The 19,538-nt window shown below is 39.7% G+C and overlaps 1 protein-coding gene and 1 long non-coding RNA gene across 5 annotated transcripts in view; one reads left to right on the forward strand and one right to left on the reverse strand.

The window, feature by feature from the left end:
* Positions 1-449: 449 nt before the first annotated feature.
* Positions 450-3,231, forward strand: TPBG (trophoblast glycoprotein). Its single transcript, XM_067532640.1, has 2 exons — positions 450-829; positions 1,158-3,231. Exon 2 carries the CDS (start codon positions 1,358-1,360, stop codon positions 2,522-2,524), a length of 1,167 nt encoding a protein of 388 aa, XP_067388741.1. The 5' UTR covers positions 450-829; positions 1,158-1,357; the 3' UTR covers positions 2,525-3,231.
* A 7,934-nt stretch (positions 3,232-11,165) lies between these two features.
* LOC137143039 (uncharacterized) overlaps positions 11,166-19,538 on the reverse strand; it is a 39,169-nt gene continuing 30,796 nt past the window's right edge. For all 4 annotated transcript variants that reach the window (XR_010917087.1, XR_010917086.1, XR_010917089.1 and 1 more), the window contains 2 exons: positions 14,612-14,664; positions 11,166-12,087 (listed from right to left, as the gene is read on the reverse strand). This is a non-coding gene — a long non-coding RNA (uncharacterized lncRNA). The remainder of the gene's footprint in view (positions 12,088-14,611; positions 14,665-19,538) is intronic.

The raw sequence follows: 19,538 nt of genomic DNA on the forward strand, positions 1-19,538 counted from the left end.
GGAAAGTTGGCAACTCTTTGGTGACTGGCACTGAGCTGGCTGCTCTTGTCCCTCTTTCACCACCTTGATGAAGCCTCCAACAATACCATCCCTCATCCGAGAGACAAGGTGAGTGAGGCACTATCTTGTATAGGTCCAGTAAAAGATAGTACCTCATTCACCTTGTGTCTCTCATGTCTTGGGACCAACAGGCATCCCTCAGCTGAGTCACATACAACCCTACTACTAGTCTTTCCTTTGCTGCAACAACAGCCCTTCTTTGGTTCTCCAGCCTTCCTCTCACACTGCGGGTCTGGGACAGTTTATTCTATCAGCGACCATCTCTCCCCTTGAAACCAACACCTCCTTAGTTACACACCCTTCGCTTGACTAGAAGCTTTAGGAGGAGGACGTTTGATCTTGAGTAGGAGCAGGGCTGATCCCTTCGGCATCAGTCACATTTTGTTCTGCTGGGGCTGCCCTGCTCCGCCCGCACCGCTCTGCAGGGAGGGATCCTCGCTGGCGGGATTGGGGAGCGCTCCACGTGGCGGCTCAGCTCCAAGGTAAATGTGCCAGCGAGCAGCAAGGTGGGGAAGCGAGGGGGCCTCCCTGTGGGGCTCGATCATCCCGGGAGCTGTCCTCGCTCCAGGGCGGCCGTTCTTGTAGCCGTGAGCAGGCGTTCCCGGCTGCGGTTGGTTTCTGCCGGCAGCGGGGCTGGGCGGGGCGCGGGGCGGAGCGGGCCGGGCCCGCGGGAGGAGGAGAAGAGTTGCCGGCCGCCGAGCTGGGGAAGGTCACCTCACTCTCGGTTGCCGCTGGCCGCGGAGTTTGCAGGGGCTCGCTCGGCGCCGAGGTGAGGCTGGGGTGGCGGCTGGAGTCCGGGCTCTCCTGCCGCGGGGGCAGCGGGATCGCAAGCGCCTCTGGAGCGGGGCAGCCCGGAGGAGCCGCGTGATGGGCCGGGCGGGGCGCCGGTTCCGATCCGGGGGGTAACCGTGCGGCTGCGCTCCGCGCGGCGAGCTTCCCCTGGAGAGCGGGGACAGCGGACCGGAGGCGGGGGGCGACCCTGGAGGCTGCGCTGCGGGGAGGGGGCACGAGTGGGGAGCGCCGGGGGAGCTGCAAAGGGGCGGCTCCGCGGGTCCGGCGAAGTGCTGCTGCTTCATCCGTCTCTTTGCTCCTTGCAGGTCTCGCCGGGGGTGAGGGGACGGGCCCCCCGCCCCGAGGAAGCGGGAGAAGGGGAGCGGCCGGCTGGCTGCCTGTGGGGCGCTGCCTGCCTCCCCTCCTCCACCCCCGGGCGCCGAGCGGAGAGTTTCTGTCCAGGTTGCCCCGGGCGGGCAGCGGCGTCCGGAGCCAGGGCTCGAGCGGCGGCCGCCGCCGCGCGGGAATGGCCGGGCGCGCTCTGCGGGGCGCTGCGCCCCTTGCCCCGGGCGGGGAGAGGCGAGCGGCGCTGGGGCTGCTGCTGCAGGTGCTGCTGGGCTGGGGCTCGGCTCAGGAGCCCGTCTCCTGCCCCGCGCCCTGCGAATGCTCCGTGACGGCCCGGACGGTGAAGTGCGTGAACGGGAACCTGACGGCGGTGCCCCGGGACCTGCCTCCCGACACGCGGCTCCTTTTCCTCACGGGCAACCGGCTCGCCCGCCTCCCGCCCGGCGCCTTCCTCTCGCCGCCGCTGCCCGAGCTCGGCCTCCTCAACCTGAGCGGCAGCCACCTGCAGCAGGTGGAGGCGGGCGCCTTCGCCAGCCTGCCCAGCCTGAGGCAGCTGGACCTGAGCAGCAACACCCTGGCCAGGCTCAGCCCCGAGGCCTTCGGCAACGCCAGCAGCCCCTTGGAGGCGCTGAACCTCAGCCACTCCCTCAGCAACCAGAGCCTCGGGCCTGAGCTCGCCCAGCTGCTGGGCTGGGGGGCGCTAAGCAACCTGAGCCGCCTGGAGCTGGCCGACAACGGGCTGCTCTACCTTCCGACGGGCATGTTCACCTCCCTGCCCAGCCTGCAGCACCTGGACCTGCGGAACAACTCCTTGGTGGCCTTGGAGGCCGGGGCCTTCCAGAGCCTGGCCCAGCTTCAGAGCCTCGACCTCAGCCACAACTCCCTGACCTGCCTGACTAACGCCACCGTCGCCCAGTTCCGCGCCCTGCCCAGGCTCCACAGGATCAGCCTGGGCCACAACACCTGGGTCTGCAACTGCTGCCTCCAGCACTTGGTGAGCTGGCTCAAGGAGAGCGACCAGGTGGAGGGGAAAGGGGCCTTGAAGTGCTCTTACCCGGACAACATGCGGGACAAGCTCCTGATGAAGACCAACAGCTCCCACCTGAACTGTTCTGTGTCTGTAGACTTCCAGTCCCAGCTGCAGACTTCCTACGTCTTCTTAGGGATAGTGCTGGCTCTCATTGGAGCCATTTTTCTCCTGGTTTTGTATTTGAACCGAAAAGGAATCAAAAAGTGGATGTACAATATCAGAGATGCATGTAGGGATCACATGGAGGGATATCACTACAGATACGAGATCAACGTAGATCCCAGGCTAACAAACCTCAGCTCTAGTTCTGAGGTGTGAATATACACTATGGAAGTTGGGCAAGGCACAATAGCTATGCATGAAATGTAGACTTAAAAGCTTTACCCTCATGCTTGCTTCCCCTCTCCCAGAGAAACAGACTTATTTGTGCCATGTGGGGAATATGCCTCCATGTAATGTAAAGTTGATGGCTATTTTCTGTTACTCTGAAATACTGAGCAATTGTGCATGGTGTTGGGCTGTACATAAGAAACATGATGCTGCTACTCCCTCTTTCCCCCCACCGGTATTTTCTTTGGAACTTGCTATCAGTGCTTATTTGAAACATTTTTCAAGATCTAACATGAAAAAGGATTCTCTCTCTGATGTTCCCACACCACAAGAGCATATAAAATGTACCAATACAGATACCATTCAACAAAAGCTGCCTCAACTTTTTTGGGAAAAAAAAGTTTTATTCATCAATAACAATTTTTTGTTTTTATGTATCCTAATTTTATTCCATAAATTACCTGCAGATTTAAAAAGCTGTTAACTCTGCACAAAGAAGCAACTAAAATAGTGAGCATGCACAAATACTTTAGTTTTACATGTTAGAGAAAACTTACAACCTAAATAACCTCTTACTCTTTTGTAAAGTTCTTTTTTGATGGCAGTTTGTGAGAAAATAGGATGGATTTTTAACAAACTGCATATAAACTCAGTCTGAACTGTTAAATAATTCAATAAACGTTCTTACAACGAACTACTGTTGTGTTGAAGTTTGCTGTTTAATGATAAAACTCTGAAGTAAATGCATGCAAGTCTAAGTTTGGGGGAATATAATACTATTCACAAGTAGTAGTTGTACAGTATTAATTCATGGAAAACATTCTGTTTTTATAGAGCAGGGTCCAGTTTAGAGACTGGTTATAAGTATTCACATGGCAACTTGTGAAATACAGTGTAAGAGATTCCACCGGGAGAACCGATTTCCCTTAGTACAAAAACAGCAAACAAAACAAATGAACAGAAGCTATTGCTAGGTTCATAGAATCATAGAATCATAGAATATTAGAATTGGAAGGGACCTCAGGAGGTCATCTAGTCCAACCCCCTGCTCAAAGCAGGACTAACCTCTGCTATATCATCCCAAAGGTTCTCCCTTATCACTAAAATACTGCAAGATTTTAAACAATTACATGAAAATGTACACTTTAATTAAAAGTGTGGTGGATGCTTAAAATTTTAGAAACTTACACTAAACTATTGCTTTTAATTATAGTATTTTCCATAGCCTATAGTAAATTAAATGTTGACCAATCCAGAAGGCAGAATTTGGCACATCAAACTAAATGTTTGTTTCTAATTTGAAAATCGCAATACTGCAGTAATCTACATTGTGCATCATGAGTTTTGAGACTGGACCTAATTTTACAGTTTCTTAAAACTACTAAGAGTGATTTCTAATAATTATATACATGTTTGTGCTTGACATTTGCCTATGAGTGAGGTTTTGTTTAAATATTTATGCAAAATATGTAAGGAAGGACTTTATTATAATAGCTAGTATTTAATTTTGATGGCAGATATTGAAAAGGTAGCAAGTGAACGATCTGTAGCCCCAAATAACCTAATGAACTTTCTCTTGTAAACACACAGATTTTCAATGAAAGGGTACAGATTTACATCACAGTTTAACACTTTGTTTAGGATTTCAGATGAGCACTTCAGTTATTTTATCCAGCGTTCTTAAACAATACTTAATATAAAATAAAAGTCTGTCTGGTATAGAGTATTTTTGCTTTTTAATAGTGAAATTATTAAAGCATTATAATAGCTCTTAAACTAAGATATTGGGTAAAAAATAAACTCAGTTTGATAGTTGTCACTATTTAAATGCAATTTTTTTAATCTCTGCAGCTTGTGGCATTTTCAAAGCAACTGATTAGTTTTAAACTAACTACAGTCACTAACGCTGATATGTTTTTAAATGTACAGTATACACGATTTTGGGGAATAATGCACAGGGAAGAACACTCAAGATTTTGATAAATTTATTTGAAAACTAATGACCTATGATAACTTCATCCAATTTCTCCTACTCTGATGATGACTATATGGCTCACAGCACTTTCTGTAAATGGAACCTAATAAGTAAAAAACAGAACACTCCCCCCCAATACTTTCCCAAAAGTCAGTTACAAATATTTTTAAATTAATGCAATTTTTAATAATTTGTATGAATGATTTACTGTAGTGTGCAACTACCAAAAAATTTCTTGAAGCCCATGATTACTTAGTAAATGCAAAATAGTCTGTTATAAGATATTTGTTCATGCCTAGAACAATGGGGCCTCAATGTTATTGACCTGTAGGTACTTCTGATATATATGTTTAATAATAATTTGTAAAATATGTACCAGCCAAACAGTTTCCTGGAGGCGTGGCCTTTGTTAATAGATAAGTTAAAAATAAATACAGAAAAACATCAGTCTGTCATTCATAGTCAATTAGCTATCATTAATAAACTATTTTAGTCACATGTAACTAAAGAATTCAGCAAGTCTGTTTGTGTAATGGACAAGTTTCACTGTTGTACCAATATCTATTAGACTAAATAATTATCAGTATTTTTATATGATAGTCACTGTAACAGAATGAAAGAATTGGTAACACCTGCTTTAAAAATAATTTCTGCCATTTGCTTTCAAGTAGATTTATTAGTGTATGACCATTAGACTGTGACAGTGTTGTGTTATGCTGATATGCACTAAAATGTTTGACCAATAATGAATGCTTTGGTATTTTGTAGAGACTATAAAATTAATTTGATCTTTAAAATCTCTTCTATAAAACTCATGGTTAGAGCTTGTCTTCCTTTCCTATAGGAAATAGTTATAACTGTATACAGAAGAGAAGAATATGATAGTAATAAAAGTGCTTCTGAATTTTTTAAAAAGTATACATTTAAAATGCTTTGAGATTGCAGGGTTTTCTAAAGTCTTCTCTTTCCCACTGCTTCTCCTGCTTTGATATCTTAAATTTCACTTACTACTTCCAAAGCAGTTTATTTGGTGGGAGGGCTATTTTATTCCTTCAGACTTTTAATAAAAAGTACGCTGTATTACATGCTTTCAACTTTTTATATAAGCAACAGCTGAAAGTTCCAAATGAGCTGGTTGTCATTGAGGTTTCACAGGAAACAGCTTCTGGCCTAAAGCAAGGGGGTAAAGCTTCAGAGAAGGATGATCAGCCAAGAATCAAAAAGGATAAATAGTATAAGATTAAGGGGTCTATCACTACTCTAAAAGTAGTTTAATTGTAACAAGCTTAATATTCTTTGAGGGGGGAAGCAGAGTGGAACAGAAAACTGAAGAATTTTAGTATGTTTCTCATAAATATGAAGACATGTAGTTTGGATAAGTTGTCATTGTCCATTACAGGGATAGAAAATTTCCTAAATCTCCCTAGGCCCAATCAGCTATTGGGAATCTAAACATTTCATATGTTCAGCAAAATGTAGCATGACTGCTAGATTTGAAACTCCAAACAGTAATAAAAAATTTTACACATCTATTTTTAAATTTTTCCTTGTTGGGTAGTTTAACTTTTAAGCATGACTATCAATGCCCTCCTAGTAGATAGTTAGATGAAGCCCTCAGTTCAAACCAATATACAGTACTGACCAAAGCTGCGGCTGAAGTTATACATAGACATGGTGGTAACATTTGAAGTTTTATTGCACTGAGATTTAAAGCTGTAATTCTATAACCGACAGGAGTTTTCAGTGAGAATTTGTTATAGAACTAAACTATGATTAAGTATACTGTTTCTCCTTTTTTCTCATTTCCCCAGCAATCCATTTATAGGTATGTAATGAAAAGGTTCCACAAACAGAAAATCAGTCTGAGTGCAACTGTGTTTTGAGATTTACCATTGTCATTTGCCCATAAGTTTTGACACTAAAAGGGCCTTTGTCAAGGTTGACGGGACCAAAACTTGACACACACTTTTTTCCTCTCTGCAGCATCTGAGTGTTCATGAGCAACCACACAATAACTCCAAGCATGTGATGAAGGAAAGTAACATTTGGTAAGAAAATATTTAAGTTCCAAGCTTCCAAATGTATTTTTTATATTGTGATGGGAGTGGGGGGGAGGGTTTGAAAGGATAAATTGTTTTTAAAACTATGAAACAGACCTTGACAATGTCCTTTTTAAATTTGTCAGCAATGATGATCACAACACAGCTGACAGATACAATTATTGATTGATATAAGATAGTGTTGACCCCATAGCCTTTCTTACTGTGGACTGTATGGATATACGCATACCTTATTTCTAATGATCTATAGCAGCGAGGCTTTTGTGCAAAGCAAGTAGAGCTAGGTTCTTTAATATTGTATTCTTAATGCAGGTGTTTCACCTGTGACATTTTTGGTGAGGCATAATAGAATATAGATGTATAGCACCAAAGTATGTGATACTTTACAGATTTACAAACTTTCTGCACAAATGTGTTTTTGGTGCTCTTAAGTGCAAGGTCTTTTGAATTAGTAAAAGAACCAACTTGCAGTCTTTAAGACTGCTGAACATTATGTTATGGGGCTGCTGCTGCTGCTGCTATTAAATCAATGGAGACTCCCATTGAATTCAGTTAGATGTAGATATCTTTAATGTAATCGACATAAATCAAAATAAATGGGGAACGATTAAGCTACTAAAAAGGTTATTTTAATAGATGTATTTATATTAGTAATTATTTACATTTTTCCCCCAAAGCATTCATTGGACAGCATTTTCCTCCTTTGGTGGGCTCAATTTTATGGCATGTTAGTGAAATAATGTTACTCCTGAGTATGAGCTCTTTAAAAATTATGCATGAGATAACAACTAGCATCTGAAAAACTAGTAGTGATATTTTAATAGACATTGTGGTGAAAGATTTAGAAAGTTAAAATCTGTTTGATTATTCTAGAAATGTTATGCATGGAAGAGACTTCTAAAATTATTAGATTCAGGGCATGTGCAAATTTAAGCTATGTTTTATAATGAAGAACGATTGTTGAACAAAGCAAAACCAACATGTCTCCCAAATTACTTTAAAATGTTGTGTGCTCTCTTTTGATTGAACTACTTTAATTTTTTATAGGCAATACTGGATTGTGGATTTAAGTAAAAATGTAATTTTTCTTTATAGTAAAGATTATGGTTGTGATACCAATTTTCATTAACTAGTACTGATAAAAGCCATTTATGTGCAGACTGCATGACATTTTTTTAGAAAGTACATTTGACAAATGATTTAAGGGACTGTGGCCTAATTATTGTTGTTTTTTAATGTAATGTGATCACGTTCTGTTTTTAAACTTAATATGTGCAGTACTTTCCAAGTTACATATTGATCTTAACATTATTAATGATAATGGATTTTCAGGTTTTTAATGGTTAGATTAAAAAACCTGTATTTATGGTCTGCAAATATATATTTACATACAATGAAATATAAAGGAATTATGGTGACTGATAGTGTCAATTCTCTTACTATGGGGAAACTATTAAAGAATATATTGCTGAGAGTTCTGCCTAGACAGAGGTTGCAGGCTCAATCACACAAAAAAACAAACAAACAAACAAAAAAAACCCAACAACAATAAACAACTTTTCCCTTGGGAATAAATCTCATTTTAAAAATCTCTATTTTCTAGGAACATCTTAGAATGTGACAAAGTGGAAATAAAAGTGAAGGTTGCTGTTTCATCTTCTCAGACATTGATATTGCAGAGGGTTGAGGTCATTACAGTACTGTTCTGTTTGTTAAAAATTGGCACAAGAGTAAATCAGAATACATGGTCAGTCTTAGCTCTAACTTCTTTTCATTTATTGTTTGTTGCATTCTTAGTGTAACCTAACAGATGCTTAAATGTAAACATATTGGGCTTGTCTACACTAGAGTTTTTAAACTCATGTTTATGTATTGCCAATTAATTTGAATTAACTACCATGTTTGTACACACTAGTCCAGATGCTCCATAAACCTCTGTCCCCCAGGACAGACTTGTTTGTGGTTTAGTGTAGACCTAGCCTTATGGTAAACCACAAACATTTATGTAAGAAAATAAGTCATTTATAGAATAGTCATTGTACAGTTGGATGGGATCTGATTATTATCCTGTGTTATTGATATAAAACAACTTAATGTTAGTAATATTTAGCAAAGAAGGGAAAATAGCAATTATAGTAAACAATATGTAACAACTCTTCACAGCTTGATATCCTTTTGGAACACTTTAAACTGATTAGTTTACCTGGCATTAAGGGAGAACAGAGGAGAAAGATGGTTGTTTTATTGACAAGTTTGAGGCTTTTTTTTTCCTGTAGCTGACTTTATAGATTCTTGTTTTACAGTAAAAAAACATACCCATGTCCTACAAACACTTACATGTGTGTTTTATGCACTTGAGTAGTTCTGTTGATGCCAGTGGGTCTGTTCATGAGTTTACTACAGGGAAATACTTTTGCTTTTAAACATCCACACACAAATGCATTGTTGACACACCTTTAGTAAAACATTAGCAACTGTCAAAAGAGTTTGTGGCATCTGGTATATTGGTTAATTAACGGAGAGATAGTGATCTAGTAGTTGATATGACAGCCTGTCTCTTCTGCTTAACCAGTATGTGACCATGGGCATGTCACTTATGGCCTATACTTTTCACAAGTGTGGAATGCCTATAACAGGGTGAATTGATTTAAATCACAGAGTGGAAAACTGATTTAAATCATCGGTTTGAGTTATTTGCTAAGGAAAAGTGCATTCTCATACGGTGATATAACTCTTAAATCATGTTGATTTACAATTAAATAGAACCTTTACACTAGGTACAGCTTTTCGCTAACTATTACTCTACTTATTTAAGCAATTATATAACTTAATAGTTTCAGATTCCTATTAGCTGCTCATTTTCAGTATGTTAGAAAATGGTGAATGATATTGCTTATTTACTAAATAATTAACTTTTTGCTTATGATTTGTGTGAAGCTGCATTAGGATGGTAACTGGAATTAAATTTAAAACACAAAACAGCATATAAAATTTAAACAGATCTGAAACATTTTAGATACATAACCTTCTAATCAAAACATGTTTCACATTTACAGTTAAATGTTAAATGTACAGTATTAAACAGAGGAATTAAATATAGTCAGTGATTTAAATTTATTATTTCAAATCAGCCTGGAAAAATTTCCACATATGCTTAAGTGAAAGTGACTGAAGCTTAAGTTTCTGCTCATCTAAGTCAGATGAAGATGAGACAATCTCCTAACTTAAGCTTTATAAATATGGCACAATATGTTAGCCTGACCTCAAAAGTTAACTGTTTTTCCCCTGATTCTTTCTTTGTATAGAAAGCAGCCTTTAACTCAGAGTTCTTGATAGAGGCTCATGGATTCAGCATATTTATTTTTTATTTAAATGTTTTAAGCGCTTATAATAAGTTTAAGCCTTAATATATTGTGTATTAAATTCAGATTTTCTTTTAAAGATGTTTATTTTAAAAATAAAACATTACTGAAATTACAAAATAAAAAAATCCAATCTAAAAAAACCTGATTTTTTTGTGTTTATAAAAAGGAAAAAACAAAATTTTTTTTCCCCCCTCCTACCTGTAACTCTCAAAAGAAGGTGCTGGTGCTTAAGGCCAAGATTTTTAAAAGTGACTGATTCTGGATGACTTTAAGGGACTTGACTTTTGAAAAGTGATGAAAAATCAGGCCTCTGTAAATTGTCTTAAGCTGGGCACCCAAAAATCAAGCAACTTTAGTCATTTTAAAAAATCTTGTCAAACATCTCTAAAGATCAAGCCACCCTATGCCTCCATGTGAGAAAGCTGGTGAACAATATCTACCTCGCAGAGGTACTGCAAGTCTTAGTTTGTGAAGTGCTTTGAGAGTCTCAGTTCTCTCTACTCCCTTTCTTTTTCCCTCTGCTCATTTAGTACAACCTGCCTTTGTCCAGTCCCAGAATCTTGCCACTGTCCATCAAGAGCATTCTCTGTAACTTCTGCCATATGCAATAGCCTTCCTGCCTCTCTTGCCTCACTTAGTCACTATCTATATTTTAAATATTCTTTTCTTCCTCATCTTTCTCTCTACCTTTAGCTTTAATTATTTTACACGATTAGGAAATCAAGGATACAATTTGCATGAAAGCAACCATGTACGAAATAAAATTAGGTGCTTATTAAGCAAATAATTAACAAGGTTGAGTATACCTTAAGATTTCACTTGGGGTTTTCTATGCAGAATTTCTCTTTCCTGCCTGCACCTTACATTCTCAGTTTTCCAGGATACCAGATAACTTCTCAGACAGGACAGAGAGACTATCTGATCCAAAGTGCTGATAGTGAAAGAGAGGTACTCTGATCTGAAAAAGAAATCTGGGAAACATAGGCTCCCTTCCCCCAGCAGGAGCTGGTACCCAGAATTCTCACTATGACTACAAAAGCAGTGCTCAAACTTACCTCAAGATCAGACTTGATCCAAGTATGAAGAAGTACTGTGTCTCAAGTGAACAACGAAGAGAGCCAAATGGAGAGTGGGAGTTTTAATATGGGACTATCATGAAATCTGACTTTGGAGAACAAGTGTATCTAATCTTTGTACTATTATTATTGTTAAGGATAACAGGAATTTGTCTGTCTGTCTGTTGATAAATGGACTACCAGGTAAAGATTAGTGTCTGTAGTCGGTAAAATTTATTACCTCCTGAGAAAATGAAAGATGGGATTTTGCACACTAGAGCCCTGAGAAAAACATAATTACTGAAAAATACACTTGGCAAAGATGACCACTAAGGAATCAGTACACATGTAGAAAGCACTGGGCATAATAAAGAATTGCTATTGAGTGTGATATTGAAATGCTTTTTTAAAAAAACATGGTGGAGGAGTCTGGCATTTGTACTACTACAATTTACTTTTAATAGTTCATGTCTTGCACTTTTACAGTGTATTCTGATTTATTGTTTTCCTACCCACCCACAGAACCAGTACATTTGACTATCTGCAGACCACTTGTACTCATCTGGGGCACATGTCCAATATTTTATGATGATTTTGTTAGTGTTACTTTTGTGTGAGGGCATTCATCTTTGAATACGCCAAGAAAATAAATTTTAGAGGATAAAGTTCATTACTTGTGAAGTAAACTAGCTGGCATAAGCCTAGTTTCATAACTTATCTGTAAATACAAAAAAGTGTTGTTACATCACTGTTCTAAATTAGAATTTACAAGGAACAGATGACATTCAGTGAGCTTGAATGTAAATTCTGCAGGGTTTTTAGTTTAGTTCAGCAAATGACAGAAATTTATTGCAAAGATAGGGATGAGTGGCTCTGCATAATAGTTATGCAGACTAGGCCTTTTCCACAAAGTGGTACAAGATATTTTTATATCTTTGGTTTCCAGGGAGACAGTCATAATCCAGTAGGGGTTACTGTTGTCCTGAATAAAGCTCTTCAGAGTTTTGTAGTTTGTCATTTTTGTGATCACCAATACCTGTATATCTAACACAATAGGATCTGATGAATGAGATGAAGTAGTATGAACCAGCTTGACCTATTTAAAAAAAAAATTTGTCAGAGACCATTTTAAACTGGATAATATCCGTACCTCTAACCAGCTAGAACGGCTGTCTTAACTTTAAGTACAAACCCAGGCATTATCTGAGTACTAATCGTTTTAAGGATTTATACAAAATGTCCTAAAATTTAGCACTTAATATTCCCTTGGCATATGTGTGCTACACTGCAGCATAATTAGGGCAAAATAGGTACTTGTATCTATTTTACAAAAGTGCCCAGAGACTTCTCTCTCTTCAGTGTTTTTTTGAGAAATAAAAAGTAGAAGTGGACAAGAGGATGGAGTAGTATAACTTGAATTAAATAGACAATAACATCTAGTCTACCTCATTGTAATCATTGTAGTAACTGGAGACATTCTTGGTGAGATTTAAAAAAATCTGACCAATATATTTGCCCGGTTTCTGTTAAGTTGCAAATCCTACAATAGGTTGAGACAACTCTGATGCTTACAGAGCAGTCGCCCTTGCAAAGCAAAAGCAAAGAGCAAAAAGGTAAATGTATTTAATGTAATTATAGAACAGGTTGTTAAGGTAAGAAATGGAATAGGGTTGAAGGTCTCTAGGCAGTTGCAGTTCTGCCATCCATGGAACATCAAAGGGAAAGGATAAAGGTTTACACTTTGTGCTAGGGTGCAGTTTCTTACAGAAACTTCAGTTTACTGAAGTTTATTGTCCAGTGCTTCGTTTCGCTTGAACCAGAGCTAATGCTCTCTCAAGCATTTAATATAGTCCACCAGAAAATATAAATATTTACTGTACCTATTCCATTCCAAACAGATTCTTATACTATGATGTATCTGAATGCACATGAAATGTTCATAGATGTGAAAATACAATGAATCCCTTTGGAAAGTTCACAATTATGTGCTTTAAAACTATTACACAAGATAAAATTGGATGAATATTGCACCAATCGGGACTTTGTGTTATACAATAGTAGCTAATTGCCACTGTGTTACCCACCCACCCTTTCAAATCCTGAGTATGTAGTAGAAAAGGAAGGGTGCTCAGTCTAAAAACAGCATTCCATGGTTGTAGCAGGGAAAAGTTCCAGGAAGGTAGATCAGCAGAGAGCTCAGGGTTTTTTAATTGCAGTGTACACTTGCCCTGAGAGACCTACAGCATAGCAGCAGCTGGACTGTAGGGCTATAAAATTGCAATGTAGATGGTTGAGCTGGAGTCTCAGAGCCCAGAAGCAGGGAGAGGGAGCTCTGGGCTAAGCCCAAATCTCTACTCTGTACTTTTAAGCCCCACAACTAGAGCCCACATTAGCTGACTGGGGCTCTGGGCCATGGGTGTTTGATTGTTTCCCCACAGTGGTGGGGAAAGTCCACTCTCAGACCAGATGATATTTCAACACTGAATGCTTTAACTAGTTTTTGTATTGTATCCTACCCCTCCACGATAAATTTGGCCCATTCTAGGGATGTGCTGCAGTGGGGCTTTCCATTAGTATCCAAAAAGGGCCAGATCCTGCATTTTCTGCACACACTCAACTCACATTTTGAATCTGTCACCGCTGGTACATCATCCTAGCAGTACTGGGGTTCCCCTCTCACTCTGGAGAAAAGATGGCAGATCCTTACAGCTGGATAAGAGGCTGTAGCCATGTACCCAGAAGTTCTTTGCAGCTGCCCTGACTGCCCAACCCCACCTCTTTGGTAGTGCAGCTGTATTAAAGCCATATTGACAAAGTCTTCTCCTGGCTGTAGCCTCCAGCTAATGGGAAGATGATACAGCCCTGACGTATGTTATCTTTGCTAGGTAAGCTGCACAGGGCCAGTGAGCAAATGAGTTGCATCGTTTTTCCTCAGATTCCCAGAATGTGGGAATTCCCTTTTCCACCTGGTAACGTCTTCTCTCCTTGTGCAGATTTTAGGATGATGATCAGAGCCTTTCAGTGCAGATTTAGAGCATGAAGGATGCTTGCTTGGGGTTCAGATATGTAGGTAATATACTAGTTACCTGCATGAAATGCATTTGCTGCCTTCTAAATGAGAGGCTAATAAAAACCCTTTGTTCTTTTATAAGCTTATTTTGCAGTGTAGATGCACAGCACAAGCATCTGTTTTCGAAGAGAAGCAATTGGAGAAACTCATTTGAATCATTTATAGTTTTTCTATGTATCTATATGCACAGTGCTGGACTGTACTGTATATAGAAAATAGGACTTGAGATTTCTCTCACCCAGATTTTTTCAAGAAATGTTTAACAGCCAAATTTGTTTCCCTTTATTAAAAAAGACTCACCCTTTGGTATATCTAATTTTTAGATAAGAAAATGAGGCAATTATTTTAGTGTTAAGTATTAAGTGTAATAATTGTATTAATCATGCTAAACTAATTTGATAGCAGAAAGGATACCATAGGACAACTGGGCAATTTTTGACATCTGTCAAGTTTTGCAGGTAGTGTTAGAATTCATAACATGTAAAACAATTAGATGGATGCCACTCCTGGGGGATAGTTTTAACCAAAACACTCCTTTGTCTCCACTTACTTTTTATGGTGTTTCCAGCAATGAGATGTTGCCAATATTTTGACAAAGGAATCCTGCAAAAAATAAATTCCCCCATTAGTCTGTCACAAAGCCTGTGTAGCAGTGTGTTTGCTTTCAGAGACTAGGATAGAGGTCCAGGGGAAGATAGTCATGCATTTTCTCACTGAAACAAAGACACACAATCATTACCAAGAAAGGAGACAATTCAGCCCAGCAATAATATAGTAAGTACACATACTAGAATTACTTGTATTTTGTGCCATACTCTCAATACAACTAGGTTGTTTAAGAACTACATTCAATTTCTTTAATTTGAAAGGGGAAGGGGTTAAAACCATGGCCCTGATTCTCCTATACAACTGAGGTGTGCACAGCACAACTCACATGCGCCTCCTGAGTGTGTAAAGGTGGTTCTCTGTCACCATTATGCTGATCCTGGGTCAACTGTGGGTTGGGCTAGTACTCTGCCAAAAGCTAGAGAAGCCCGAAGGCTACACTAAATTATGTCAGCTGCCCATGGCCCTAAAGGAGCCATTATGATACTTTGGGAAAATCATACCAGTGTCGCGGAAGCAGTATAATGGTTCCTTTACCACTCCCCTCTCCTGCATGTCACTGTTTCTGGGACACTGAAAGGTTCCCCACTTGTCCTGGCCTTGTGGCTGTTTTGTGTTGGCAATGTGGCATAGAGTAAGTGAGGAGTGGTGGTCAGTGGTATCCTTACTAGAGAATTTTGAATGCACATGACACTTGGGGGAATTGGGGCATTCCAACAATGAAAATATGAGTTTCAGAAGTATTTTCTGTGTTCAGGAATAAATTACTCTAGGCAGGGATGATTTACAAATGTTCTGAGGGAGTTCTAGCAGAAGCATGGAAATTGCCCCTTTCAGCTTGGTTTAATTTTAACAAGGGGCTGCTGGGATCCCCCTCCAACACAACAGTTTGTCATCAAAAAATGGATAAGTAGTACAATGCAGGACTGACATTGAAGGGGAGAAAAAAAGCAAAGTGCTGCACTAAAGCTCAGATTTCATCCCCAGCATCATGCTGGCTAATGAATACTAATGCAAAACATCTGTAGACATTTCATGAGTGTGATATCTGTGACAGCAGGATCTTAGGTCCATGTTTTGGAAATAATGTTTAGGAGGAGGAAGATGCTCTAGACATATTCTACAATAATGTTTTCAGAAGCTTGGTCTTCTCTTACTTAGATTATAAACTTTTGGGGGCAAAGACCAGCTTTGTTCTGTGTATGTACAGCACCTAACACAATGGGGACCTGGTCTGAGCACAGGGCTCCTAAGACCTATTGCAGTATAAATAATAGTAATGTTGCTTTTAAACTTTATTTATGTTTTCTTTGTGTTCAAAACTCTAATAATAATACAAAATTGAACACAACAGCTTCTTCCACGCAGAGTGAGACTATTCTGCATGAGCACTTAGCATTAGGAAAACAGTACCTTCTGGGGCTGAAGTGTTAAGAGTTATAATACAGCTTTTTTTTTTTTTTTTTTTAAAAAGTGTAAATACACTGAAAGAACCTCTGGACATTTAAAAAATAAGTACTAAATGTTAAACACATTAAGAAAAATATCTTATTCAAGAACAAAAAATAAAACCAAAATTACAATAAAATTTGACTTTTTAATATTTCACCATTCAACATGGATTCTCTCCTAAAATATAAAAAGAAACTGCCAAGCCTGGACATAAAGATGAAAACACACATTTGGAAGTGTTTGGCAAACATTTTAAAGTTTAAGATTATATAGTCAAGAAATTCCAAGCAGAGGTTATACTTAAAGGCCTAACCTTGCATTGGAGTCCCCTGAATCTTTAAGAAGTTCCATTGATTCCTAGTGGGGAGAGTTCCCATGAAAGATACAGCCCTGACTATGTGCTCTTCTAGTGACTGCATCCTCCCTGGCTCAGCCAGCCACCCAATACAGAATCATTATGGAGTCAAATAATGGGGGAGGGGAGGGAATGGAGGCAACTGAACTTTTTCTGCTCAGAAGGTGAGGATCTGGTGCACAGAGGGGACCATCCTGCACAATCTGGGCCAATAGCTCTTGAAGACTTTAGTTCTCAAGGTATTAATTACTGTGATACAAATACTTGAAACCAAACTTTCTGCAATCTCAAAGTGTACTTTCTTTCATATCATTCCAAATGCTTTTGTTTTGTGCCAGGATGTTAGCAATAGCAAATGTTTACCCTAGCAGAGCTAGGAACTCACCTGTTTACACAGACACTTAAATAGGCTTTTGCATCAGGTAGATATGTTTTCGCTCACTGCCTCTCCCTGTTCTTCAAATGAGCCACCTTTACACTCTCACAAAGGCCTCAGGACCTAATTTTGTACCTACAGTTGTGATAGGAGTGGGAGTTTTTGTGCAGGCACATATAAGGGCAGAACTGGGCCTTAGCGGAGAAGATAGGATGCTTAAAGCAGGTGATACTGAACAAAATATGCATATTCCAGACAAACAAAATAGGACCTGCCCTTTAGCTCACAATACATTGTCTTTAAAAGTAATTGTAGCTAAATCCTGATAAATAACCACAGTAATGTGAACAGATGGGATTCCTAGTTCTTTAATAACGGGTTGGGTTTTTTCCAGTTTCACATCCACATCTAAAGGAATCATGCAAATGCATCTTTCTCTGTAGAATAGAGTTTAATATTTTCAACAAGAAATACCTTCCACTTGGCATAAGTAAATAACCATGGCATGGGGGAGGAAGAAGAATCAAGAACAACAAATGATTCACCTACTTTATGGTCTGTTCCATGAGAGAGAAATTAATGAAAATAAGTCTACTTTGACTCATCAGAAAGTTTTGTTTTTATGCAATAAGTTACTATATCTTGTCGTTAGTCATTTAACTGGGAAAGTGCTTTTAAAAGTCAGATAAATATACATATGTAATACTAACTGATGTCAATTATTAGCCATTTAGGTTATTAAAACATTTGAAGACTCACGTCTCACTCTCCTGCACCACTGCTAACCAGCACTAAAAATCCACTCACAGAGGAATTTCTAGCTCATCAAATCTATCACGTAAATGGGCTTCACAAACTCACTTTTATTTTCTTTATACACTTAGAAAAGAATGGAATAAACACAGGACATGGTGGCTCAAAGAACAAGGAGTATGTTTCTCTACTGTCATGCCTACTGGCCTTGGAAGAGAGAGAGGCAATGATCAACTGTGGATGAATTCACCCATCCCCAATTTCTCCTGTAGCTAGATGAGTGAGAGCTTCAGAATGAAGTCTGGCTGGACCTCCCTGGTGTTTTGGTTGCTACAGTGGAACACACTTACACTGAAATTATACTTGTGTGAAGTAGTGTGCAAATTACAATTCAAGATATTGTTAACCTCTGCTTATGAAGTTGTTCTCTGAAAAACTCCTCCCTGTGATAAGTCTGGCCTCTATTCCATTCCCTCTACAACAGTGGTTCTCAATCTATTTGCCACTGTGGGCCACATTCAATACTACCTGTATGGCTCTGAGGATGTCACATGGGCTGCAGCTGTGCGTTGATTGGGCCACAGGTTAAGAACCACTGCTCTATAGCACATTGATTTCTGCTCTACACTGGAGGCGGCAGAAAGCCAAGGCACCTCTATGCCCTTCCTACACAACAGAACTGTGTGTATGTATTCCAGCCACAACAGTATAGGGATTGGGACACATTCAGTGAATGTGCAAGAATTAATAGATTTCGAGGCCAGAAGAGATCAGTATGCTAATCTACATTGACCTTCTGTGTCTAACAGGCCACAGAATTTCACTCAGGAAATATGTGATCTATCAGCTAAATCCACATAGATGGGAGTGAAGGGGGAAGAGGCTGAAGTGTAATAGAGGCCACAGTGTCTCTCTGTAGCCCACAGAAAAGCCTGATCCTTCTGGAGAATCCCTCTGCAAAGCCTGATTGTTGTACTTAAATCTTTGTGCAGAAGGAGGAGAAGGATTGAGTCTATGAAAGGTTTCCACTGAACCACCAAATTGTATAGCTGTTATAGTGTAGACTTTGATGTCATCTCTCCATGAAGGACTTTGACAGCATCCCCATGATTGACAGAAGCTTTATAGGTATGTGAACTACCATTCCAGAATTACCACTGCATATGAACAACTTTCACTTTTATTTCTGGAATCCTGTTTAAAAAAACAAACACAAAACACCACCAAAAATACCTGTTTGAGCTGACAAAGTGATTGACAATAAGTACTCCATCTCTGTCATGCCGTTTGTGGAGAAACCTAATTCTATGCGTGTGACCAGATGCGCTTGTGAGAGATGCCAGCTCTCAGCTAGCTAGCTGCTTCGTGCGCTATGCTTATGGTTGTGTGTTATATGCATTTCAAGGTCTCTCTTCTGATGCCATTGTAGAAGTTGCTCATTTCACATACTGCAAAGTGTGTTTTTCTAAAGATGTGTAAATGTGCCCCTTTATACTCTAAGTACCATTCATTTGCTAGTATATAGTTCTGACTGGGTTTTTGATTGGATTACTTTGCAAATTTTCTTTGAGAATGAAACTCTTAATGCTGGGTTTTTATTGGTATAGATATGCAGCAACAGTTAATCACTGATATTTTCTGTGCAATATCAAACTTAATAAAATGAATAAAGAAATGATCCGGAGAAATATGATGAGCTTCTTTTCCTCCCATAAATTCCTTTTTCCTCAATTACCTCTGCAGCATAGTGACCTATATACTATGGTCACGAGCTAATGCAATTATGCAACCGCAATACAGAACTGCATAATCACTTTTTCCTTTTAAGCTTCTGCATAATTATGGTCTAAAATCTTAGCCTTCATTTAAAAAAAAAAAAAAAAAAAAAAAAAAAAATCTACCTCTTATGGTTTCCGGGATAAGCTTCAAATGTAG

Source organism: Emydura macquarii, unplaced genomic scaffold, assembly GCF_026122565.2.
Source record: "Emydura macquarii macquarii isolate MOO-44397 ecotype Brisbane River unplaced genomic scaffold, CSIRO-AGI_Emac_v2 contig_3295, whole genome shotgun sequence".
NCBI lineage: Eukaryota > Metazoa > Chordata > Testudines > Chelidae > Emydura > Emydura macquarii.